The sequence below is a fragment of the Pan troglodytes genome, chromosome X (assembly GCF_028858775.2).
Source record: "Pan troglodytes isolate AG18354 chromosome X, NHGRI_mPanTro3-v2.0_pri, whole genome shotgun sequence".
In the NCBI taxonomy this organism is placed as follows: Eukaryota; Metazoa; Chordata; class Mammalia; order Primates; family Hominidae; genus Pan; species Pan troglodytes.
In genome coordinates this window covers 101102859-101130564 of record NC_072421.2, presented here as the reverse complement: position 1 = coordinate 101130564, position 27706 = coordinate 101102859, and the positions used below count along the sequence as shown (strand labels likewise).

At 39.0% G+C, this 27706-nt stretch overlaps 1 protein-coding gene and 1 long non-coding RNA gene across 10 annotated transcripts in view; one reads left to right on the top strand and one right to left on the bottom strand.

The window, feature by feature from the left end:
* Positions 1 to 592: 592 nt before the first annotated feature.
* LOC100614699 (uncharacterized) overlaps positions 593 to 27706 on the bottom strand; it is a 112070-nt gene continuing 84956 nt past the window's right edge. For 7 of the 9 annotated variants that reach the window (XR_010154687.1, XR_010154685.1, XR_010154683.1 and 4 more), the window contains 2 exons: positions 20837 to 21015; positions 17551 to 18672 (listed from right to left, as the gene is read on the bottom strand). This is a non-coding gene — a long non-coding RNA (uncharacterized LOC100614699). Of the gene's footprint in view, positions 889 to 16461; positions 18673 to 20836; positions 21016 to 27706 lie in introns of those variants that run through there. The other 2 variants (XR_010154684.1, XR_010154680.1) reach the window with 2 other exon arrangements.
* Positions 1061 to 18699, top strand: LOC104003957 (ras-related protein Rab-40A). Its single transcript, XM_054676627.2, has 3 exons — positions 1061 to 1162; positions 9455 to 9660; positions 17620 to 18699. Exons 2-3 carry the CDS (start codon positions 9635 to 9637, stop codon positions 18524 to 18526), a joined length of 933 nt encoding a protein of 310 aa, XP_054532602.1. The 5' UTR covers positions 1061 to 1162; positions 9455 to 9634; the 3' UTR covers positions 18527 to 18699.

Here is a 27706-nt window from a genome sequence, read left to right as displayed (position 1 = left end):
CTGGCATGATAGTTTGGTCCAGATTCATCTAGTAGAATGGCTACACAGACCTAAACTCAGTCATTTCTCTAAGATAACCTAGTTCCTTTCAGTGTGATGTGTTTTAAGTGGATTCAATATGGGCACTAGAGTTGCTCATTGCTACTGGGTCTATCATGTTTCTTCACCTTTCTAGTGCATGGAGCCAGTGTATATATACTATATTTTTAAGGGAAAAGACATTATTGGCTTCTGTCCTGGGCTGTTTTTCCTTCTCTTTATAGGTAATGATTTTTTAAATCAATTTTCATTAAAACTTTCCAATTTTAAAAATATAAGCAAATAGAATGTTTCTACTAGTTTTCTCCTATTCCATATATATAAGGTGACATATTCTACACTGGTGGAGTCCAATAGTATTTCTACAAAGGTGAAAATATTCTATGTCTAAACTGTCCAACATAGTAGCCACTAGCTACCTGTGACTATTAAACACCTAAAATGTGGTGAGTGTGACTGAGGAAGTGAATTTAAAATTCCATTTAAATTTAGTTAACTTAAATAGCCATGAGTGGCCAGTGGGTATGGTATGGGACAACAGCAGCTCTACACATTTTTCTGCACTTTGCTTTATTCACTTAATGGTATATCCTGGAAATCACTACATAGCAGCAGAGAGAGGGAATCTTCCTTGCTTGTTATACCAGCATTGAAATCTAGGATGTAGATGCACCTTAGATTATTCAATCAGTCCTTTATTGGTGGACATCTGTCTTATTTCCAGTCTTCTGCTGTTACAATTTGTTCTGCCAAGAATGACCTTGTGCTTCTGCCTTTTTGTCTTTTTGAATTGTATCTTTGGGATACATTCTCCGAAGATTGTTGGTTCCAAGATAAAATAATTGTGCCCTATGAAATAGAAGATTTGAAACAGACAGCATTTAGAAATATAGTAGCAATAAATGAATGTTGGTTTTATCTTATCATTCCTTTGATTCCATGTACTCTCTGCTCTCTTATTTTCTTTCTAGTGTGACGTGGGTGAAGGAGTTCTTATTGAGCCATGGGAGGAAGAAATAGTACAGAAGAGCAAAGAATAATAATGAGTCAGCTAGACAGAAGACAGGAGTCATCAGATTTGTACCCTAGTTACTCGACCCATCAACTGACTGTGGTTTTTGGGGTGAGTCTCTTTCCTCTGTTGGCCTCTGGTCTAACACAGAAGGACACTCAGTATAGAAACAGTGGTTAGGGGAGGGGGCTTTTGGGTGAGAAGGACTTGGATTTGACCCTGATAACCATTACTTGCTGGTTGCATGATCTGTATCAACCAATTTATCTACTGTGTGCCCTGTAACTATTTATGTCTTTTATTATTATTCCTATCACGCATACAAAGACTGAATGATAAAAGTGGGGATTACTTTGCCATGTATTAAAGTGTTCTTTGAGCGTATAATTTCATAAGTTTTGGACAGAGTGGTTGACATGCAGGTTAAAGAAGTCTAAAGAAAGCTCTTGAGTAGACCCTGGCATATAACGTCATTTAAGATGCTGCAAGTATGGCATTTCTACTCAAATGCATTGTTAAGGAATTGGATCTGGGCCAGCTGTAAAGGGTTCATTAAAAAGCAAAGTTAGATTATATCTTATACCTTGTCATGTACTTAGAATGTTTCATCCACATGTTAGTACTTAAGACAAAAGCAAAACTGAAAATAACAACAAAAAACCCAGGATGCTATACTGTACATATAATTATAACAGCTTTATGAATTGCATTTGTAATGCATGTACAGTACATGTGCATATATCCATGTATAAAAAATCCTTAGAAAGATCTAGTACCATGTTAATTTTAATTATGATGGGATTGCTGGCTATTGATATTTTTAACCTCTGCATTTGGCTCAATATTAAACATTTGCTAAGGTGAGAGTATGGATTGTACATACTCCATACCCCATGCTTGACTTACTATGGGAGTTACATCCTGATAAACTCATTGTAAGTTGAAAATAATTGTAGGTCAAAAATGGGCATTTGTAGACGAGATGTGAAAATACAATATCAAAAAAATGCTGGCAACACTGTACACTATAGGGTCTCAGTAGTTTATCCTCGTGATTGCATGGCTGACTGGGAGCTGTGGCTCACTGCTGCTCCCTAACCAGCATCACAAGAGTATAATACTGCGTTTTGCTAGCCCAGGAAAAGATCAAAATTTAAAACTTGAAGTACAGTTTCTACTGAATGTGTACCACTTTCACACTATCATAAAATTGAAAAATTATAAGTCAAAACATCAACAGTCAGGGAATGTCTGTATTTATGATAAAAACTATATCCCCTAAAACCTCTGCTACTTGTGAAATGTTTCAGATAAAAAACAGAGAGAACTATGAAATTAGTCCAGCTTAGGAAAACCTTTACTCCTCCCTAATTGTATCTCCTTCCGTCTCTGCTATAGATAATCAGCACCCAGAAAGCAATGATTATAATTCCCATATGTTGCTTTATCCTTTTATTCCATATGAGAGCTTCCCTAAATAAAACATAGTATTGTTTTGCATGTTTCACCACAAACACACATACACCTGATCCTTACACTCAAGAGAGCATTATGACATGTTCAAGGGGAGATCTTTGTCAAGATGCTGGCACGGTATTTGGTGTGTCATTCACAGTGCCAGTGTTTGCTTCCTTCCCATCTCACCTCTTCTGATCTTTAACAGGGATGTTGTTTCATAATCTGGATAGCATCACTATATTTTAGTGAGTATTTGGGAATGTAAGGGAACCACACACACTCATCTATATTATGTAGGAGGTTAGGTGCCATCTCTGTGCTATGCAATGTGATGAAGTTGGGATGAGGGATGAGTACTCACTCTTTTCTATTGTATGATGCTATGGTAGTGAGTTACACTTAGTGAACCTTACCTTGCTCATCAATAAAATTAGCATATTGCTATTTACCTCACAGGAGTGTTATGAGAAATGAGCAAAACTAAAGAAACCATCTGATACATAATACTTCAATAAATATATATTTGGTCTCCCCTTTGTTTTCCCTTCCTCAAAAGACTTAAACATGAACATCCCACAGAGATTATTTAAATTTGAAACATTGGGAAAGGAAACAAACATACTCATATGTTATAGAACCTTTGGTGACATTTCTTTGTGGATGAGATACCTGAGAATGGTGGAAGTTTGGGATCAAATAATCACTTCGTTACTTTTTATTTGATGTGTTCTTCTATTCCTTTTTACCTTCCATTTTGACACTGGGATAGAAACCTTTGTTTCAACCCCAGAAAGGAGGCAGCACAGAATAAAAGAGCATAAAGATGAGTATTCTGTACAACAGACTGAACAGGAGACCTGGGGACTGAATGCCAGACCTGTCCTTGTCTAGAAGACACTTTCCCTGAGCTCGACACAGCCCTTATTCAGAAAAAGATTGTATATCCCAATGGTTAGGGATGGTGACTTGAGAGTCAGAGTTTAGTTTGAACTTGGAATCATTTAATAACTCATTTCATGCTGTCTGGCAAATCTTGAATGTCTCAATATATTAGACTCACATGCAATGAATGTACATTATGATGCATACATACAGAGTATAATGGGGGTAATATACAAACATAATACTCTTTTTTTAAGTTAATGAGTAATAGGATTACTTGATTAATTATATATTTATTTCTGGACATAACTATATTTTTCACAACTTCTAAATTGATACAAATCATTTTTATAATCAGAACTAGTCATAGAAACATTTATTGTTCTGAAATGTTTTAGACATAAAGAAACTTACAAAAAGAATATACTGTATATACTCATATTAAGAAATAAACCATTATATGTACAATTGAAATTCGCTTAAAGTCTGGGCTGGGTGCAGTGGCTCACACCTGTAATCCTTGTACTCTGGGAGGTTGAGACGGGTGGATCGCTTGAGACCAGGAGTTTGAGACCAGCCTGGGCAACATGGTGAAACCCCATCTGTACAAAAAAATACAAAAATTAGTTGAGCATAGTGGTACAGGACTGTAGCCCCAGTTACTTGGGAGGCTGAGGTGGGAGGATCACCTGAGCCAGGGAGGTCAAGGCTGTGCTGAGCCATAATTGTACCACTGCACTCCAGCCTCGGTGACAGAGTGAGACCCTGTCTTAACAACAAAAAAAAGAAAGTCAAAGTTTCTTCAGCTTGCATTAGCCTCCTTCTTACAAAGGAGTAATCATTAACAAGCATTTAGACTTTTCACTATTTATCCTTTGTTACATATGTATATATTTCTGCATGAAATATGGTGTTATTTTGTTGCGTGTTTTATCTGTAGTTGTCTGGCTATCTTATGGAAAGGAGAAAGGAAGAAACATGAGAAGAACAAATACCCATTCATATCTCAACACTGTGACCTGCCATATATGCCTCTTTACATGTGTACTGTCTTTCAGAGCTACTAAACCAGACACACCACTTTTCCAGTTTACATGCTATAGAGAGCACTAACAGAATTGGTACATATCATTTTTCAGTCATTTAAAAAAATGTGATGTGTTCAAAGTCTTAAGAGTTTCCCAGGTGATAGCCAGCCCAAAACAATGTTGCAATGTGTGTGTGTGTGTGTGTGTGTGTGTGTGTGTGTGTGTGTGTTTTCTTGAGACAGGAGCTCTTTAGCCTCCTTATGTTGCTCAGGCTGGAGTGCAGTGGCTATTAACAGGCACAATCACAGCACGCTACAGCCTAGAACTCCTGGGCTCAAGTGTTCCTCTCACTTCAGCCTCCCAAGTAGCTGGGATTTGCAGTGTATCTCGAAGTGAAATATCTTCCCATTGTCCAGGCATAATTTCCCAACTTTTATTCACGCTATTACACATCTATGTCTGTAAATCTGGAACTAATCTGGGCAGTCTTGGTGAAAAAAAGTCAGTGATTGCCAGGAGTTGGTTTTTATGTGTCCAATCTACTATCCAAATCCCTCGGTTAGTTTAGGTATGCATCCCATTTAGAACTTGATATGATTTGTTATTACATGTGATTGGCATGTGTATATTTTCCTTTCGGTTTAATATTTTTAATTGTATAAGCGAGGTACTTCATACGTGTGTTGATTACTCCTGGGGCCCTGGGCCGAGTGAGACTGTGACTCTACTTTTACCCTGAATCCCGCTGTGTTAGGATTCTGTCCTCTGGAAGCTGTGGTGCTGAGCCCTAGTGGTTTCATGCAGTCCCTCCCCTTTCCCTCCCCTGTGGCAGTCACTGCTTGGCCAACTAGGTGGGTAAACAGAGGAGCCTGCTGTCAATTCAAAGGACTTTATTTGTGCTAGTGCAGAAAGAAGCATGTTGTGAAACCACTTTCATCTCATGACCTTCACTAAAATCTTGAAAAGTAGAAATGTCATCTGGCTGTTGAATGTGAGGTTCATCTGAGAGACGTGCTTGCCCTTCCCCCGGGTGTCTGTAATTTCCCTAAACCTGCCCACCTGGGGATGTCATGTAGATAGATTCATACTTTAATTCTAGGACCACCCTAGTACCTAATTGTCTTGGCTTACACATGTTATCATTCCTAACGGTGAGCAACTTTCCTATGAAAAGGGCAGGGGTATTTTGTTTTTATTGTTTTTTTCACTTCCAAAACCAAGACACTTTTCTTCTAGATAAAAATGGAAAATGCCTGAAAGGAATAAAATCTTTAAAAAACCTTAAAATTTTATTATGCATGGATAAGCACTGTCAAGATTTGAATTTTTTTTCAGAAGTTATATTATGCAAATGTAACTATATATTTAAGAATAGAAATAAAATAGTATCCTACTTTTAGCTTTGTAAACTGCTTTTTTATGACAAATATATATTGTGAAGGTCAACCCATGCTAACAAATTAAAATCCACATTATAATAAAAAATGGCAGTAGAAACAGTACTAGTCAATCCGGGTATGAAATAATGATAGAAATGGTTAATATTTATTGTGATTTTTCTCAGTTCCTGCTACTGCTGTAATTCTAAATCTATACTTCATTTAATCCTCACCACCATCTATAAAGAGGAGTGGTTGTTTCCAACTTTAAACACAAGAGAACTGGGGTACAACAAGGGCAGGGCTAGCAAGTTGTGAGGCTGAGATTTGAACACAGGCTGTGTGGCTCCCGAGTAAATTTATCTAACCAGCATGTGCTACTCCTGCTCATTAGATCTCCAGCCTTACTGTTGATCAGGGCACAGAAAAAAAAAACAGCTAACCAAAACTAAGGCTTTGTATTAGTTTCCTATGGCTGCTGTACATAGTATCACAAACTTGTGGCTTAAAATAACAGAAATTTAGTCTCTCACAGTTCTGGATGCAACACTTTTGAAACACCCAAGAATGTCAATAACCTTCTGTCTACAAAACATCGAACTCAAGGAATATCAGTCTGAAATCCAGGTGTCAATTGGGCCTTGCTCCTTTTGAGTCTATGGGAAGAATCTTTCCTTTCCTGTTCCTAGTATCTGGTGATGGCCATAGATCCATGATGTTGCTTGCTTGCAGGGACATCACTCCAGTCTCTTCCTCTGTCACCACATATTGCTCTCCCTGTGTGTCTCTGTCTTTAGTGGCATTTTCATTATCTTATACGACCACAAGTCATATTGGATTAGAGCTCACCCTAATAGTCTCATCTTAACTTGATTACATCTGCAAAGACTCTATTTTCTTTTTATTATACTTTAAGTTCTAGGGTACGTGTACAGAACGTGCAGATTTGTTACATATACATGTGCCATGGTGGTTTGCTGTACCCATCAACCCATCATCTACATTAGGTATTTCTCCTAATGCTATCCCTCCCCTAGCCCCCACCCCCTAACAGGCCCCGGTGTGTGATGTTCCCATCCCTGTGTCCATGTGTTCTCATTGTTCAACTCCCACTTATGAGTGAGAACATGCAGTGTTTGGTTTTCTGTTTTTGTGTTAGTTTGCTGAGAATGATGGTTTCCAGCTTCATCCATGTCCCTGCAAAGGACATGAACTCATCCGGTTTTTTTTTCTTTTTTTTTGAGACGGAGTCTCGCTCTGTCACCCAGGCTGGAGTGCAGTGGCACGATCTCGGCTCACTGCAAGCTCCGCCTCCTGGGTTCACGCCATTCTCCTGCCTCAGCCTCCCAAGTAGGTGGGACTACAGGCGCCCACCACCACGCCCGCCTAATTTTTTTGTATTTTTTTTTTAGTAGAGACGGTGTTTCATTGTGCTGGCCAAGATGGTCTCAATCTCCTGACCTCATGATCTGCCCGCCTCGGCCTCCCAAAGTGCTGGGATTACAGGCATGAGCCACCGTGCCTGGCCAAACTCATCCTTTTTTATGGCTGCATAGTATTCCATGGTGTATATGTGCCACGTTTTCTTTATCCAAACTATCATTGATGGGCATTTGGGTTGGTTCCAAGTCTTTGCTATTGTGAATAGTGCCACAATAAACATACGTGTGCATGTCGAAGACTCTATTTTTAAAATAAGGTCACATTCAAAGGTATCTGGGGTTAGTACATCAATGTATCTTTTGGGGGAACAAAATGCAACCAAATGATAATACCTTGATTTTCCCAGTTAACTAGGCAAAAATTAAAATTGATAATTATCAGTGTGAGTGGGAATTTGGGGAAAATATGCCCTGTTATAATGTAGATGAGGTTCCCACAAAATCTTCTCTCCCTTTCTGAGTCTCAGGAACATTCCTCATTCTAAGTATCAGTGTCTTTCCTGTGCTTAGGGCTGAAAATGGTTAAGTTTCACCACCATTTTATTATTTTGTATAATTGCAAAAGCAGTAGCTATTTATTATAGTTAAAAATAGATAGCTTAGGAGAGGAAATAAATAACATCATTCCCAAACAGAACACTCAAAGACAAGCCCTGGTAATGAGTTTATCTGTATAAATTCTTTTAGAAGTTTCCTTATTCAGGTATTTATATATTTAAGCAGAACTGCATGCATTTATATATGTATTTGTGAAAGACAAAGTTTCATTCTACTCACTTTCATCCTATTTACTTTTGTAACCTGCTTGTCTAACAAACAACATACATGAAAGGTTGTGAGTAAATATCAGGCTGCACCATAGGGATAGTAGAGATACTAATGGCCCATAAAGATAGAGAAAAAGAAATAAAAATGTCTAAAATATGTTATGATCTGAGTGATTTTTAGGTATTGAGTCATTTGGTGCTCGTAGTTCCCTCACAAAGTAGATCCTGTGGCTAATCTCCATTTCATAGATGAAAAACTGAGGGACAGAGAGAATAAGGACTTTGCCTGAGACCACACAATTAGGGAGTGGGACAATTGGATTTATGTCCAGTACATCATGCTCCAGAGTCTGAGAAATTGTGAAATCTCTGTTGTTAGGTGAAAGATGCAACTGGACAAGCAAGGATATTTTAGGAGTTCATTAAAAGGAATATTTCGGTTGGGCACGGTGGCTCACGCCTATAATCCCAGCATTTTGGGAGGTTGAGGCGGGTGGATCATGAGGTCAGGAGTTTGAGACCAACCTGACCAACATGGTGAAACCCTGTCTCTACTAAAAATACAAAAATTAGCCAGGCGTGGTGGCACATGCCTGTAATCCCAGCTACTCAGGAGGCTGAGGCAGGAGAATCGCTTGAACCTGGGAGGTGGAAGTTGCAGTGAGCCAAGATTGCCCCATTACACTCCAGCCTGGGTGATAGAGCAAGACTCCGTCTTAAAAAAAAAAAAAAAAGGAATATTTCATATGTTAATACATTTATACAAAAAAACTGCTCATGATGAAAAAAACTGGTCATAATGAAAAACAGGTGGAATGTGACCTTGGAGTGCATCTTCATCACAATTCTGGGGACAGAAACCATAGTGCAGTGGGATAAGGAGTCAGTGGGAAGTGAAGATTGTTAACAGAAAATGCAGAAAACTCTTTTTGGTTCTTGACTTTGAAGGAGAAAAGAGAGAGGAAGGGAAGGAGGGAGGGAGAGGAAGAGGGGGATGGACAGGCAGAGGGAGAGGGGAGGAGAGGGGAGGGAGGGAGAGGGGAGGAGAGGGGAGGGAAGGAAAGGGGAGAGGAGAAAGAATGGAGGGGTTAGGGGAGAGGGGAGGGGAAAGAAGAGACAGAGAGACAGACAGAGAGAGAGAGAGAGAGATCCTGTGGCTGATTGGGTGATGAGGGATCCAAAGAGATTTTTAAAAACTTCAATTCCTTGAAATTTGAGCAAGTTTAAAAGTTGATGTGAAGAAGTCGTCTCATCTCAGATTTAACCTGTGAAGTTGCCCATATATTCATTTCCCTTCTTGCTCTCTTATTTCCACTTTAGAGTTAATGAGATACCTCCAATGAACTATGTTTTTCGAGCTCAATACATATTTAGTTATTACCTAATAACAGAGTGGACAATCGTGTGTTACAGAAATGCCAGTAATTCCTGGATTTTTGTCTCTCAGGAAGGCAGCAAGTTGCTGAAATTTTGATGTGATGTGGCTGAATTATGCATGATCTGAGGACCCTGCACAGGTGACTGCAGGATATGTCCAGAATATTCATATCTATATCTATATATCTACACACACACACTAAACAGTGCTGGAGCACTCATTAGACAATCACTGCCCCTTGTGTCCCGGATGCGATCTGGCATGGAGCTCACCAGGTGAGTTCACAAACATGCCTGTCTTACCACCATGGGGAAGTGGATTTGGGTCTGCTTACAGGCATGATATTGAACAGTATTTATGAATTATGAAACACTAAAGAATGTAGAGAACATTCTGTTTCTAAAACTTTGAACTGAAGGCATATGAGAGAGATTTGCTTCTTTTATCTGGATGTCTGTGTTCTCATCTGGAGAAACAATGAGAAATGATTTTTCATAATGACTACCTAAGCCCTGAGGCTCAGCCAGCCCCTACTGCTGTGTTCCAACATTTAAAGGACCATTGAAGTCCCACTTCATGTCATATTCTCTGGGAAAGTTTTCTCATTAACCCCTCATACAGCTCTGTAAGAATGGTATGGTCAGTCCCATTTCATAGATGACCAACCTCAGGCTTTCAGAGCCTAAGTCACCTCCCCAGGTAAGTGGCAGGATTGGAATGAGGTCCCATCCTTCACCCTCCCTAGGAGACCCTGAGCACCTCCCCTTTAGAAGATGGACTTCCAGGGCTTGAGAAATGGTCAGATTCCACTCCCCTGCTATTGTGGCCCCACAGGTCCTTACTCTACAACCCCTCTGGGTGATGAGGAAGACAGAGGAGGTGAAATCCTGCGCTTTGTGCCAAGAGACCTGGGTGTAGACCTAGTGTGTAAAAACCCCACTAAGGGCTGTATTAAAACAAAGAAGAAAACATTTGTAAACTACATCTCAGATATTGGGTTAGTATCCCTGATTTGTGAAACATACTTGGTAACAAAGCAATTGGCAATGATTTCAACAGAAAATTCAAATAAGTATATACATGAACAATAAACATTAAAAAATACAAAAACCTGCAGACCTGAGTGTGTACTATTCTAGGGACGACAGACTCCTTGGGGTCAAGGGGTGGGAGCTGGGCCAGTGAGAGGTGCAGTTTAAATTTGATTTGTGGTGAGTGGGCTCAGGCAGAAGCTCAGGTGTTGGCCTTGGGACAGGTGAACTGGAGAGAAGGCAAGTAACATGCCCTGAACTACTGTAAGCAAATGCACTCTATATTTCATCTGCTTTTACCCTAACAACCATTTAACCCATCATTCTGATAATTATTCCAATCAGGAAACTAAGTTTAAGGACAGTTTATGTAATTTAGAGAGAAACCTTTTTATCTCCTGATCAGCAGTTAACTTTGGAATTACTTAAGGGTTTTTTTCTCAGTTGTTATTTTCATTTTGTCTTGATGCCTCCATAACTCTGAGTGCTCTAATCTCCTTCAACGCTGGCAGTATCTACTCCGCAGGTGTTTTTTAATGTTTTTTCCTTTTAAATATGACCTGTATAATGTTTAGGTCCCATTAATAAAATTTAAAACACTTTCCAAAGGAAAAAAAACCACTAAAGACTGTATTAAAACAAGGGAGAAAACATATGTAAACTACATCTCAGATACTGGGTTAGTAGCTGTGATTTGTGAAACATACTTGGTAACAAAACAATTGGCAATGATTTGAACAGAAAATTTAAATAAGTAAATACATGAACAATAAACATTAAAAAATACAAAAACCTGCAGCCATAAAAAGGAATTAGATTATGTCCTTTCCAGGGACATGGATGAAGCTGGAAGCCATCATCCTCAGCAAACTAACACAGGAACAGAAAACCAAACACCACATGTTCTCACTCATAAGTGGGAGCTGAACACTGAGAACACATGGACAGAGAGAGGAACATCACACACCGGGGCTTGTTGGGGGGTGGGGGGTGAGGGGAGGGAACTTAGAGGATGGGTCAATAGGTGCAGCAAACCACCGTGGCACACGTATACCTATGTAACAAACCTGCACGTTCTGCACATGTATCCCATTTTTTTAGAAGAAATAAAATTAAAAAAAATTACAAAAACCACAAGAACTAACAAGATGCAAATATTTTTAAATCCTGAGAATTTATAATGACAAGATGCAAAAAATGAGGACTATGATTGTACTTTTGGAGAAGACTGTGTGTGAAGGTGAATGTGTTGATGTGCACCTCGCCTACAGGGGCACATCTGGAGAGTGTGCACTATTCTAGGGACAACAGACCCCTTGGGGTCAAGGGATGGGAGTTGGACCAGTGAGAGGTGCAGTTTAAATTTGACTTGTGAATATACTCTTGTATAGTTTTTGAAGTTTCATATTTGAGAATAAAAGTATTTTAGTGAATATTTGAACACACAAGATACTTTAAGTAAGGAGTTTAGGGTTTTTAAAAATTTAACTAAGTAAAGAATTGGCAATGATCTATTCATTTGTCGTAAAATATGTTGGATTATGTTTTAAATAGATCTGTTTGGATTTAAATTTTATTCCCCAAGGACTTAAAACATACATTTTTTAAAAGCATGTCAGTTTTTTAAAACCTTTGTGAAAAAAGACAAAGTTTAAACATTATATTACAAACTAAGATTAAAATATAAAGCTATTATAATTAATAATGAACACTGGAAACTCAGAAGGGGGAGGTGGGAGTAAGGGAGGGAAGGGAGTAAGGGATGAAAAATCACCTACTGGGTACAATGTAAACTATTTGGGTGAAGGGTACACTGAAAGTCCAGACTTCACCACTATAAAATTGATCCTTATAACTAAAACCACTTGTACTCCTGAAGCTATTAAAATTTTTTTTTAATTGAGATCTAAAGAAACAAGCTATTGTAATTAAGAGAATGTAGAATTGGTGTAAGGATAGAAACAACAGGCCAATGGACTTTATTAATAGAGTCAAGAAATAGACCCAATCCATATGTGGTCATTTTCACTTATGACACAGGTGACAGTGCAGTGAAGGGAGAAGGATGATATTTTAAGTATGCTACCTGAATTAGATACGTACAAGAATTGATTTCAGGTAGATTGTCAGTCTAAATGCAAAAGTAAAAGAATAACCTATAACAATGGAGGAAAATATTTTTATGTAGTTGGGGTGGCAAATAATCACTAGACAAAAAACTGTTAATCCCAAAGGAAAAAATAATAATAAATTGAGCTACATTATAATTAAAGACTGTCTTTCAAAACATACTCTTAAGAAAGAAAATATTGAAATACAGAGTGAAAGATTTTATATATACAGTGATTCAATTTTTTGGAAACAAGGAGAAAAGTAGAAAATGAGCAAAAGAAGTAAACAGGCATTTTACAATATAAGAATCCCATACGACAGCTGCACGTATAAAAAGGCCCTTAACGTTTTTAGTTTTTAGGACAATGCAAATTAAAATTGTCATGAGATACTACAGTAACCCCATGGACTAAAAAAAAGAGTAAGGGGCAAATAGAACCATTATATACTATTACTGAAAGTAAATTGGTGAGAACAGTTTGGGAAATCACTTGGCAATATCTGCTAAAGCTAACTATATGCATACCTATGAGCCAGCAATTCCAATCTTTGATATACTCAACAGAATCGTGTACATATACCCACTAAAGACAGGCACAAAACTGTATGTAGTAGTACTATAACATTAGTCAAACTGTGGGCATAACCCAAATATCATCCAACAGATAACTTGTAGTATTCATAAAATGAAATACTCTACCACAATTAGAATGCTCATTTTAATGTTGCCATATGCAAAATCATGGATATATCTCACAAGGATAATATTAAGCAAAACAAAGCAGAAACAAAAAAGTATAATTTCAGGTAAATAAAATATGAAAAGTTCGTAAACAGGCAAATCTCTAGTGTTAGAAGTTAATGTAGTTTACTTTTGGAGGTATAATGACTTGTAAGGGCATAAAGGAAGCTCCTGAAGTGAAGATAATGTTCTATTTCTTTCCCTTTTTTACTAGTAAATTCTGCTTTTATTATTAAAAGTTCTTGTAAGCATAAGTGTCTCTTCAATGATATAAAAATTTCCCCTTCTTTAAGATTAAATATAAAACATTAATTAAAATATTCAAGGCAATGAAGTTAAATTCTAATGCCTAGCTGGGTGTGGTGGCTCACGCCTGGAATCCCAGCACTTTGGGAGGCTGAGGCAGGTGGATCTCATGAGGCCAGGAGTTCAAGACCAGCCTGGCCAACATGGTGAAACCCCATCTCTACTAAAAATATAATAATTAGTCGGGTGTGGTGGCGCATGCCTATAATCCCAGGTACTCAGTACGCTGAGGCACGAGAATCGCTTGAACCTGGGAGGCGGAGGTTGCAGTGAGCTGAGATTGTACCACTGCACTCCAGCCTGGGCGTCAGAGCAAGACTCTGTCCAAAAAATAAAAAAAATAAAAAATATATATATATATATATTCTGATGTCTTTCTGTAGTCAATGAAATGGACCTGAAAGAAAGAGGCATAGTGAATTTTTAAAAATGATGTACCCAAACTTTGAAAAAATGTTGCTGTCTTCCAAAAAATAAGTTAGCTGAGATGTTTCTTCATTATAGGAGGCAGAATGTTCTTCTCTTTTAAATTTCAGCTTTTATTTTAGATCCAGGGGGTACATGTGCAGGTTTGTTACATGGGTATATTGTGTGATGCTAAGGTTTGGGATATGAATGATCCCATCACCCAGGTAGTGAGCATAGTACCCAACAGTTTTTCAACCCTTGCCCCACCTCTCCCCACTCCTCCAGTAGGCCCCAGGGTTTGTTGTTGCTATCTTTACGTCCATGAGTCCCCAATGTTTAGTTTCCACTTATAAGTGAAAACATGTGGTATTTGGTTTTTTGTTCCTGTGTTAATTTACTTAGGATAATAGCCTCCAGATGCATCTATGTTGCTGCAAGGGACATGATATTGTTCTTTTTTATGGCTGTGACAAAATACTTTTGAACAGATTGTCAAAAGTACTGTGCACATGTTTATTAATTTGAGAAAGCATTCATTATATTCTATTTTATGGTGAAAACAGGAAATAATTTGACAGGGTATTTGCATGTGTGTGTGTGTCTAGGTCTAGCTGTATCACTCCAAATACACACTCACAGATGCAGCTTTATCTTTAATTCAGACAGGGGCTGGAGCCAATCTCAGTTTCACATATACCAGAACATGACTAATGCACAGAGATTGCTATCGTTAGGTGAATAATTCCAGAAAACTCTGGCTAATATCTTTGTAGTTCACCTCCAACATCCCTCTCCCTTTCCCTGAGCCCCTTGTCTGAGACTCTCAAAGCTGTGATCCGGGTTCTGGCCATCAGGAGGCATCACAGCTATCTCCATTTTTTTTTTTTTTTTTAAAGGAGGACATTTTGCAAAGAGTGACAAACTACGATGCCAGTTCTGTTTGAAAAATATATGTATATTAAAGCTGGTCCATTGGCTGTGGACTCCAAATCTACATGGCATTCACTGATTTATCTCTTCCCTCCTCAGTATACATTGTCCCGTGCATGCTGTGGAGAGGTCCCTCACAGACAGCAGGGCATTTAGCCTCCATTGCCCGTGTATAGGCTTCCCAGACCTCCTCCCATTCCCTTTCAGTCCTCCCTTCTCTAGGATCCTACGGACACAGTTGCCCAGACCCTGCTCCTGTGACCTCTATCCTCTCTGTCACCTTTCTACAGCCCTGTCAGTGCTACCTGGTGTTTCATGCCCTGGAGCATATGTTTTTACAGTCTTGTTTTACATCTATCAATCAATTTTTTTCTTTCTAGCTTGGGAAGTGGATTTGGGTCTGCTCAGAGGCATGATGTTCAACAGCTTTTATTAGATTATGAGACATCCAAGAATGTAGAGAACATTCTGTCTCTAAAACTTTGAACTCAAGGCATATCAGAGAGAGATTTGCTTTCTTTATATGGATGTCTGTGTTCTCATTAATAGAAACAATGAAAAATGACTTTTCACAATGCCTTCTTAGCCCAGAGGCTCAGCCAGCCCCCACTTCTGTGTCTCAGCATTTAAAGGGCCATTGAAGTCCCACTTCATGCCATATACTCTCAACAGGTTTTCTCATTTGCTCCTTGGGACAGCTCGGTAAGGATGATACAGTCAGTTCTATCTCACAGATAATCAAGCTCAGGCTTTCAGAGCCTAAGTCACCTTCCCAGGTAAGTGACAGGATTGGAATGAGGTTTCATCCCTCACCCTCCCTAAAGGACCCTGAGCACCCCCTTTTAGAAGATGGGCTTCCAGGGCTTGAGAAATGTCAGATTCCACTCCCCTGCTATTGTGGCCCCATGGGTCCCCCACTCCACAACCCCTCTGGGTGATGAGGAAGACAGAAGTGAAATCCTGCACTTTATGCCAAGAGACTGGGTGTTGGACCGTATGAGTTGGCTGATCCCTTAAGTGGTGAGCGGGCTCAGGCAGAAGCTTAGGTGTTGGCCTTGGGACAGGTGAGCTGAAGAGAAGGAAAGTAACCTGCACTGAACTACTTTAAGCAAATGCACTCTATATTTCATCTCCTTTATCCTAACGGCTGTTCAAGGTACCGATGATTATGATCATTATTCCAATCAGGGTGCTGTCTTTAAGGGAGTTTGTGTAAATCAGGGAGACAACTTTATTATCTCCTTATTGTCAGCTAAATCTGGAATTAATCTGAAGGTTTTTTTTTTCTCTATTTGCCCTGAAGCCCACAGAGAAATAGAAATGTTTTTCTTATCCTTTATTCACGTTTGTTCTGTATTGATGAGTTTTTAGAATGTTTCTCATTTTTTCCTTTTTAAAAAGATTTCAGCAATGCTATTTCAAATAACCACTTACCTGGCTATTTTGGACATGTGAAAATTTTTTCCTCCATTACATTTGTAAACATCTATCCCTTGGGGCTTGATTTCAATAATTTAAACTCCCTTATATGTGTATGAGCATTCTCATTTCTTTAACCATCTTTGTACCTGTTGTAGTTACAATATTTAAGTGTATTTATAACTGATAAGTGTGTTTCCATTTCCTTGATGTATTTGGTCCCTCATCCTGCCCCCATACACAGACACACACAGAGCCTTTTTCTTTTGCACCTTTTTCTTTTGCAAATTAAAAAAAAATTCTTTTTCGGTTTTTTTCTACATTTAAATTTTGTCAGATGATAGGTGATAAAAGGATATTTAGATGGTTTCATTAGCATTCTTTAATGTATGTGAGCTAGAATGCATTTTCTTGTGATTACTGGCCATTTGTGTTTCTTCACCTGTGAACCATATACATATTTTTTTCAGTTTTGTTATTTTGTTATAGGAGCTGTACATGTGTTAAACCTAAAACCCTTCACTGATGGATGCATGCATTATTTCAACACATCTTTGTTGGGTGAATATTATTTATGAGACACTCTAGCAAAATCCATGTCCTAGATATCTCTTCTGAGATCTTGGCTCTTATATTTATGGGAGATGTCCCCCTGCAGCAAGAAAAGTATTAGTGCCCATGTAAACATGCGTGGCTTGTCAAGGATCACATGCACAGACAGTTCACACTTACTCCTAAACCCAGCATGGCCACAGAGTAGAAAGGGTGTGTAGTGCGTTATATGAGGAGAGCACTGGCTCAGGATTGTGATTTCTGTGATCTCTATATTAATGGCAATGTTTTAAAAAATTACATAACATTTCTGAGTTTGCCTTTTCTCATTTGTAAAATGGAAACAATCATAGCTACCAAAGACAATTGTTCTGAGAAGTAAAAGAACAAATTATTTTAAGCGTCATACACAGCGTAGGGTACATACGGTACTCAACACATCTTAGTCTGCTTCCTATCTCATACCCGTCCTTCCTTTAAAGGAGATTCCTTTGACATAATCCAAAAGGCATGGTTCCATAACGATCACATGAAAGTTTTAAGGGAAATGTATAGGTTTCCATGATGAATTAACTGCTGTGTCACTACTCTGTGCTGGGTAAGAAAAAGGAAAACAATCGCTGAATCAGTTTCCTAGGGTTTGTAAAAGAAATCCATCAAAGCCACCACCTCATTTCGCTTTATTTCACAGACTTCCCCATCTCATTTTTTATGTTCTATGCTAATTTCTCAAGAAAAACAGGCCCGGCACCACCTCTGCGCACAACCCTGCGGGCCTGGCTCAGGCGGGAGTGCGAGGCCAGCGCCATGAGCGCCCCAGGCAGCCCCGACCAGGCCTATGACTTCCTGCTGAAGTTCCTGCTGGTGGGCGACAGCGACGTAGGCAAGAGTGAGATCCTGGAGAGCCTGCAGGATGGTGCAGCTGAGTCCCCATACAGCCATCTCGGGGGGATCGACTACAAGACGACCACCATCCTGCTGGACGGCCAGCGGGTGAAGCTGAAGCTCTGGGATACGTCGGGGCAGGGAAGATTTTGTACCATATTCCGCTCCTACTCTCGTGGTGCACAAGGAGTGATCCTGGTCTACGACATTGCAAACCGCTGGTCTTTTGAGGGTATGGATCGATGGATTAAGAAGATCGATGAGCATGCCCCTGGTGTCCCTAAAATCCTGGTGGGGAATCGCCTACATCTGGCATTCAAGAGGCAGGTGCCCAGGGAGCAGGCCCAGGCCTACGCTGAGCGCCTGGGTGTGACCTTCTTTGAGGTCAGCCCTCTGTGCAATTTCAACATCATAGAGTCTTTCACGGAGCTGGCCAGGATAGTGCTGCTGCGGCACAGGATGAATTGGCTCGGGAGGCCGAGCAAGGTACTGAGCTTGCAAGACCTCTGCTGCCGCACCATCGTGTCCTGCACACCTGTGCATCTGGTGGACAAGCTCCCGCTCCCCAGTACCTTAAGAAGCCACCTCAAGTCCTTCTCCATGGCTAAGGGCCTGAATGCCAGGATGATGCGAGGCCTCTCCTACTCCCTCACCACCAGCTCCACTCACAAGAGCAGCCTCTGCAAAGTGGAGATCGTCTGCCCACCCCAGAGCCCACCCAAAAACTGCACCAGAAACAGCTGCAAAATTTCTTAAGGAAGGCACCAAAAGGAAACAAGCTGGAATCGCTCCAGGAAAAACTCTGGTTACACCTGGAAGATGGAAGTCGCATTGTAGATTCAAGAAATTAGTTTTCAGTTTCTCACGGGAACCATGCTGCTTGGGAATGTGTGTGATGCCTTCTGTCAATAAAAACACATTACACAGTTTGACTTTGAATTTCTATTTGGATGTGCATGAAGCTCTTGTTTTAAACGTGTGTTTATAAGGGGGAAATTAGTACTTTGCTCAACTCTTGATAACGTGAAATTTTGAATGTTACTTATATCATAATCACGCTGCAACTTTTTCCTTAAAATAACCGCCTTTGTTAGAATGGTGATATGGCAATGATGAGTATAAATTCAAGGAAATTTGAGAAGCAATGATAGTGAGATAATTCAGTCATCGATAGTACAAGAGGGGCCTTTTTGTAAACCTCCTTTTTAATGTCAAAGCACCAATTTATAAAACACTGCAGATGCATATAGAGATTGTATATAACAGATCTGTCCAGCTTGTGCATGAAATGGATTTGATAAAGTTTTTGCTATGTTATTTTACTACATTTGGGGATTAATACGTGATTTATATGTATGTTTTTCTGTAAATCTACTTTTTTTGTACGAGATGTTCTACAAGATATGAAGCTAAGGGAGGAAAACACCAAAGATATCTCTAGTTATGTTGAACATAGCCAATATGGTTTCAATGGATCAATAAGAAAAAACCATTTCAGTAAGCAATGAAATACGTACTTATTTGAGAAAATGTTTCTTAACAGTAAAAAAGTATATATTTTTCTCTTTGGTAAAACGAAAAGAGAGGAAAAATATGTATAGTGTAACCCCGCAAGATGAGGCTTTGCAGAAAAACAATGCAATAGAACATGGCGGGGCAGGCCCATTATAAGGCCTTAGGTGAGTCATTTCCCCTGTGCTGGCCAGTTTTGGTTAACACCTCTCAGATCAATATAGAGGTTAATGAGATCACATCTGGGAAAGCACTTCTGAGACCTTAGATGGGAAAGAAGGAGAAGTGGTTTCCACATAGTTACTTTCCAATTTACACTGTTGATTATTATAATAATTGATATTGGATGAACTGAGTAAATATAAGTCCTTGTACTCTTTTGTAATTGAATGACCATTTATTTGTGCATTGTCATAGGGTGATTGTAACATAAAGTCCCGCAGAAGGGCAGTATCTCTGGCCTCACGGAGCTGTGGGGACTCACCCTTCCTGAACGCTGGTACTTTTCTATCTCATGAATTTCCCACAACATTCCTGGGAGGTAGAGGATATAATCTCTACACCATCCTGTAGCTTAAGAAACAGGGATGTTTGCAGGTTAAGCAACCTGGCTGGGGAGCATCCTGCCACTAAGTGGAAAAGCAGAGACTAGCATCCTATATGCCCCCAGGCAGACTGTGATGCTGAGCTGCACATCACACCATAACCAAGCAAATCTTGCTTTCCTGCTGACCTGGGTCACTACTGAAATCTGTATCTTCAGCTCTGAAGCCAGGCTGCCAGTTCTGTCTCTCTTATGAAAGACAGAGAACCTTGTCAGACCTAAATTTCCTACTCTGTAGACAAGGGAGTGTGTCTGGGCCATTGCTTTAGAAACGAGTCCACAGACAGTTCCTGTATCAGGAAGAATATGCACTCTCAGAGGGACAGGGGCCATGCTGAGGGTGAATACTTGAAGGAGCAGGCCCCAAACACATGCAGATCGGGGATGCATAGAGTCTTTAATAGAAATTACCAAATCAACCTTGAAAGAGGTTGTACTAAATGACATCCCCACCACCAATATGAAACAGGGTAGGCTTCCCCGCATGCCCACCTTACTGGAATCCTGAATGGTTTCTTTTTATACTTTGATGATATGACAGGTGGAAATTCTTTCAGTCATTATATTTAATTTGATGTTCAGATAACTTAAAAAATTCCCTAGTATACAAAATGCTCTGATAATCATCATTGCATTATATTTTTATTGCAAACTGGTCCATTTTCATATGTAGCCTAAAAACAATGAGCAACAGGCACATTAGCCTGCAAGTTCTCGTAGAGCTACTGGTGGCATTATGGTTCCAGGGTGTGTTTGTGGCCTCTGGGGAATACTGATGGCAGTGTGTTTGTTTAGAAGATTAAGAACATCTCTCTGTGATATTAGTTGAATTCAATATTAGAGAAGAGCTGGAGTCTTTTTAAGTGACACAAGAGCTGGACCACAACATGCTTCTGAGCAGGCTGTAATCCTGTCCCTGTGATGGACAGCAAGCCTTTCTGTGACCTCACCTGCTCAGGTCAGGGTGGATTCCTCCAGAATGTAAGGTATGGCAGTTGGCCTAAATCTGCTTCTGAACACTGAAGCTGAGTGCTCCCATCTTCCTGCCGTCAGTTGCAGAGACTGGAGAAGCTGCATCTTCTCAGACACCAAAACCACGGGTTCAGTCACCTGTGTGAGGAGCTCAGTGCTGGAAGATAAAATACCAGCACCTGTTTGACACATCGTGCTTCCATCCATCCATCTGTCCATCCATTCATCCATCTGTCTGTCCATCCATCCATCCATCCATCCATCCATCCATCCATCTATCCATCCCCATAGTTAACAGGCATTAAAGTCAAATGACACCATCCCTCTGGTTAAGTTTTAGACTTCCCCAGAATAGAAACAAGGAAGTAAGGGGGTTGTGGTAAACTCAGTTTCTAGACCTAAGAAGAGATGGCTCCTTCTCCTTAATATTTCCACCCTGAGAGAGCCTCTTATCATTGATAATTTTAAAACATAATTTAAAACCCTAGACCTCTCTCTACAACCCTAGTTACTGTTCTCTTTACATATATTCTCCCATTGCAACCAAAGTTCTATGAAGAATTCTCAATACTCAACTCACATCCCTTTGCACCTCCCTCCACCTCAGTCCTCATTCCTCATCTAATGGTGCTTTGTTCCCGCACCCCTCTGTTGAAATGAACCCTATCAAAACCAACAGCCACCCCTTTGTCCCATTTATAGATCAAGAGTGTTAAAATGAACATCTATATGGAGACAAAGCTTCCCCCGCAATGACAAAATTCAGTTGCTTTTGTATAGACAAAGATTATATTGCAATGCTATATTTACCTAAAAGCTAGCATTGTAAAATAGCTTCCATAAGAGTCAGTCAGATAACGTGAAGGCTGTGCTACAGGAACTGTGCTATCAATTGAAGTACAACATTTCCCCAACATATCCCATACTATTGCTTCAATAAAAGGAATTTTGCAAATAGATTTACTGCATGTTAGCAATATTTTTATGATCACTTCAATAAATTCTGTTTATTGTTTTATTTCTTTCTGAAGGAATTACTAAGTATGCAATGTAATCGCCTGAAATTAAAATGTTGTTTCAAAATTTGTCGTGGTTAAATATATTGCCTAAAAGCATTGTCTGATTGTTTAATATGCCATAATTTGGTAATATAATGGTGGTGAAATATAATAGTAGATAGAGGAAACTCTTGCAGTCTCCTGATTAGGTCAGAATTCTTCTACTGCACCACACAAATCACAATTCTGGAATTCCTTTTGGAATGTTTCCATTTGGTAAACTATCACAACTATATGATAAGTGTACATGATTCCATACTGATATAAGTTGTTTCCATTGACAAAGAAATGGGTCAGAGAAGACAAATTGTCTCAATCAAATAATTCTAAACAATATATGTGGCTAACCCTCAGTTCATGAGGTGAAGTTTAATTCTGTCCTCTACCTCCTAAGAACAGGGCTGACTTAGTGACTTACTTCTACAGAAAAGAGTATAGGAATGTAAAATAGTTACCACACACTGGAGAAATTTGGCAAACAGTACCTTAACCAAGTGATGAAGGTTAACATCACCATTGATATCATATGGGTAGCATGTAAACCCATATATGGTGTGATAAAAAGGGCAATTCATCTCTGCGGTATTCCTTCTGAAAACCCATAACCTCAGTCTAATAATGAGAAAAACAAGTTATGCCTGTACTTCTCATGAAATCAAGCTTATGAAAATAGTCTGGCCATACCTCAAATGGTTAACAGGGAGTTACCATATGACACAGCAATTCCACTCCTAGGTACATAGCCAAAAGAAATATGCCTACATAAAAACTTGTACCTGAATGTATACAGGATCATCATTCAAAATAGCCAAAGAGTGGAAACAACCCAAATGCTCATCAATTGATACATGGATAAAATGTGGTATATTCAGCAATAAATATGGATGAGGAACTGATATATGCTGCAACACAGATTTTGAAAACATTATGTAAAGTGAAAGAAGCCAGATGCAAAAGACCAAATATTGTTTGATTTCACTTATATAAAATGTCAAAAACAAGCAAATCCACAGAGAAACAAAGCATATCTGTGATTGCCTAGGGCTGGGGGTGGGCACAGGGATTAACTGCATTCAAGCAGGATGGGTAATCTTAGGGTGATGAAAATGTCTAAAACTCAACGATGAAGTCCCAGCTACAGCAATCAGACAAGAGAAAGAAATAAAGGGCATCCAAACTGGAAAAGAAGAAGTCAAATTATCCTTGTTTGCAGATGACATGATCTTATATTTGGAAAAACCTAGACTCCATCAAAAAACGATTAGAACTCATAAACAAATTCAGTATAGTTGCAAGATATAAAATCAACATACAAAAATCAGTAGTGTTTCTATATGCCAGCCAAGAGTGAACAATCTAAAAAATAAATTTAAAAGTAATCCCATTTACAATAGCCATAAATAAAATTAAATACACAGGAATTAACCAAAGAAGTGAAAGGCCTCTATAATGAAAGCTATAAAACACTGATGACAGAAATTGAAGATGACACCAAAAAATGGAAAAGTATTTCATGTTCATTGATTGGAAGAATCAATATTGTTAAAATGTCCATTCTACTCAAAGCAATCTACAGATTTAGTACAATCCCTATCAAAATACCAATGACATTCTCCACAGAAACAGAAAAAACAATCCTAAAATTCATATAGAATCACAAAAGACCCAGAATTCCCAAAGCTATCTTGAGCAAAAAGAACAAAACTGGAGGAATCACAATACCTCACTTCAAATTATACTACAGAGCTATATCACCAAAACAGCATGGTACTGGCATAAAAACAGACATGTAGACCAGTGGAACAGAATAAAGAACCCAGAAACAAATCCACACACCTACAGTGAACCCATTTTCAACAAAGAACCTATACTGAGGAAAAGACAGTCTCTTCAATAAGTGGTGCTGGGAAATCTGGAAATCCATACGCAGAAGAATGAAAATAGACCCTCTATTTCTTGCCATATACAAAAATTAAATCAATAGCAGTTAAAGGCTTAAATCTAAGACTTCAAACTATGAAACTACAAGACTTTGGGGAAACTCTCCAGGACATTGGTCTGGGCAAAGATTTCTAGAGTAATACCCCAACACAGGCAACCAAAGCAAAAACGGACAAATGGGATCACATCAAGTTAAAAAGCTTTTGCACAGCAAAGGAAACAATCAACAAAGTGAAGAGACAACCCACAGAATGGGAGAAAATATTTGCAGACTACCCATTTGACAAGGGATTAATAACCAGAATATATAATGAGCTCAAACAACTCTATAGCAAAAATAACTAAACTGATTAAAAGGTGGGCAAAAGATTTGAATAGACATTTCTCTAAAGAAGACATACAAATGGCAGACAGGCATATGAAAAGGTGCTCAACTTCATTGATCATCAGAGAAATGCCAATCCAAACTACAACAAGATATCATCTCACCCCAGTTAAAATGGCTTATATCCAAAAGACAGGCAATAACAAATGCTGGCAAGGATGTGGAGAAAAGGGAAACCTTGTACACTGTTGGTAGGAATGTAAGTTAGTAAAACCACTATGTAGAACATTTTGAAGGTTCCTCAAAAAAACTAAAAATTGAACTTCCATATGACCCGCAATCCCACTGCTGGGTATATACCCAAAAGAAAGGAAATCAGTATATTAAAGAGACATCTGCACTCCCATGTTTGTTGCAGCACTGTTCACTATAGCTAACATTTGGAAGCAACTTAAGTGTCCATCAAGAGATGAATGGATAAAGAAAATGTGGTATACATACACAACGGAGTACTAGTCAGCCATCAAGAAGAATGTGATTCAGTCATTTGCAAAAACATGGATGGAACTGGAAGTCATTATGTTAAGTAAAATAAGCCAGGCACAGAAAGACAAACATTGCATGTTCTCACTTATTTGTGGGAGATAAAAATGAACGCAATTGAACTCATGGAGATAGAGAATAGAAGGATGGTTACTAGAGGCTGGGAAGGATGGTGGCAGTCTGGAGGGGAGGTGGGTATGGTTAATGAGTATAAAAAAATTAGAAAGAATGAATAAGACCTAGTACTTGGTAGCACAACAGGGGGACAATAGTCAATAATAATTTAAGTGTGCATTTCAAAATAACTAAAAGAGTATAATTGAATTGTTTGTAACACAAAGGATAAATGCTTGAGGGGATGGATACCTAATTTTTAATGATGTGATTATTACACATTCCCTACCTGTACCAAAATCTCATGTATCCCCAAAAATATATATGCCTATTATGTACCCACAAAAATTAAAAATAAAAGATTTAAAAACCCTCAATTATGAAGATCATTGCACAACTCTATACATTTACTAAAAATCACAAAATTCTATCTTCAAAAGCATGCATTTTATTGTCCATAAATTATACTACAAGAAAGCCGTTTAAAAATATGATATTGTCCTGGTCTTCTGTTGTACCACAGTAGTGACCAAACTTTTTCATACAAAGGCTGTGATGTACATCTTTTATAGAAATGTGAATGCATGTAAAACGGTAGCTGTATCCCAGCCCTGCTGACTCTTTGTCATATGTTCCTCCAAGGATTTTCCCCTCCTAACACTATCCCACATGTTACTTCGGGTTTTACTCGGGTGTAAAATTTGATTTTCATCTGATCACTTCCACATGTTCCAACTGTGGCAGTGGCTTGAGAGTGGGTCTACAACAAAGTATAGGGCATTTACTGTCTAACAGGATGTCATTACTATTACTTTCTTCACTCCCCTGTGTGTTTTCTTGCATGACTTCACTTAGGGAGTCTAAATAGCACTACCTTTATGAGTGTCAGTGTGGCAATATTTATCAAAAACCTACATATGTACACACTGTTTGCACCAACAATTTCCCTTGAACAAGTTTATCTTCAGAATGTAAGGAAGGATGTGGATAAGGATATGGTAAAAAGAACTGCTATTCTGATAATTCCCTTCCTTTACTTCTGGGCCTTGTGAAGCCTGAAAGAACCAGTCCTTCAAGATAAATCCTGGGTGTTCAACTGGGCCTAAATTCAAATTAGAGCCAAGTGGCCATTTGCTGAGTAGAGGTCACACATGACTTCGAGTTCTCAGAAAACCTGAAAGTCTGCTTAACTTTGGGACTTTCATAGCTGCCTGTTCCTTTTTATGGTGCTTGAACCAACCAATAAGCTTTCACCTATGTTAACCAATCAGAACTAAGCAAGTTGGAATCCTTCATTTGCATAAGTTGACCTGAGTGGGAACCTGGGTGGGAATTTTCTTCATAAAAGACAAACCTTCCCTTTGTCCTTTGGAACACACCTTCATTTTATACTGAAGGCTACATCTCCCCAATTTGCAAACTATTCACTGGAATAAAGTCTCTTTCCTCTAAATTCCTTTTCAGAGAACTTTTGTTCTCAGCCTGAATTTAGGAAGGGAGACCAAATGAGATGCAAAGCCATGAAGGAAAAGAAGGAAGCAGAGGAAAATGTGGTTGTCATCACACACACAATCACGCCAGCACATACACAATCACACACACACACACACACACATTTATACATGGACCAGGCTCTTTTTATCACAATACTAGTATTCTTCTATGACAGTTTGGTGAGTTCCAAGAGGACACATTTGGCTCACCAGTCCAAACAGCCACAGGAACTGTGCCCGGAACTGTGCCCTTCAGCGGAGCACATACTTTGAAAAGATGCCATCGACACAGTGTTGACAATAGGGAATATCAGAACACTCTGAATAACATGGAGTTCTGAAAATTATGTTACATCCACAGCATGAAATTGTAGGTAAGCAATAAAATGAGTTACAATGAAGACAATGATGAGAGAGAATTTTTTGCCTATCAGATTAGCTACCATGCCCATTATTTCAATGTGTGTAGAAACAGGCACTTTCATACTGTGATGTTAGTGTTACTGAGCAATGGGCTTGGTCACCAATGCACATAGAAGCCAATACTATGGCACTAGCTTTTGAGGAAAGAAAAAGCTTTATTGCAAGGTCAACCAGCAAGGAGACAGGACCAGCAACACTCAAATCTGTTTCCTCAAGCTGGGGTCTGGAGGCAGAGAGTAACTATGAGGGACATAGGGAAATGCAACCAGGCATGATCTGATTGGATCATGCAAAGAAGTGGTGCCAAGTCCTTGGCTTTTAAGTTTGTACTGGAAAAAAAACAGGGAACCTCTCACTTCTCATTTTGGTCCTCATTTCTCAATCTGAATACTTAGATTCCGCATGTGGTTGACATTTTCTGTTCTGGCCAGTTCCAGGTTCACCAATCAGGCATACTTGGTTCATCTGGGCATGCTCAGGTTATACGACTTGCAACCTGGGGATCCATTGCATCTAAAAAACAACTCATCACTTTGTTACAAAGTCAAAGCATATTGAACGGTTCTGTGGTTACATTAGGAATGTAAATTAGTAGTAGTATTTTGAACCATTATGTTAATATAAAATGTTCTAATTTCCAGGGTTTTGAAAGGACTCTTCAGGAGCTTATAAAGAAATGCTTTAAAAGATATCTGCATATATAAAAGCTGGTGTTAAGTATACTATTGTCTGTAATAGAAACTATATTAAAAGGAATTAAATTTTCACCACTAGAGTACTGGGAAAATAAAGTTTAGGGCATCATATGATGAAACACCAACTCCATACAAAAAATTGAAATTGAATTTGAAAGATGGTCATAGTAAAGGCAAACACAGGTTACAAAAGTCCTAAGTAGTATGGCCGGGTGCAGTGGCTGACATCTGTAATCCCAGCACTTTGGAAGACGGA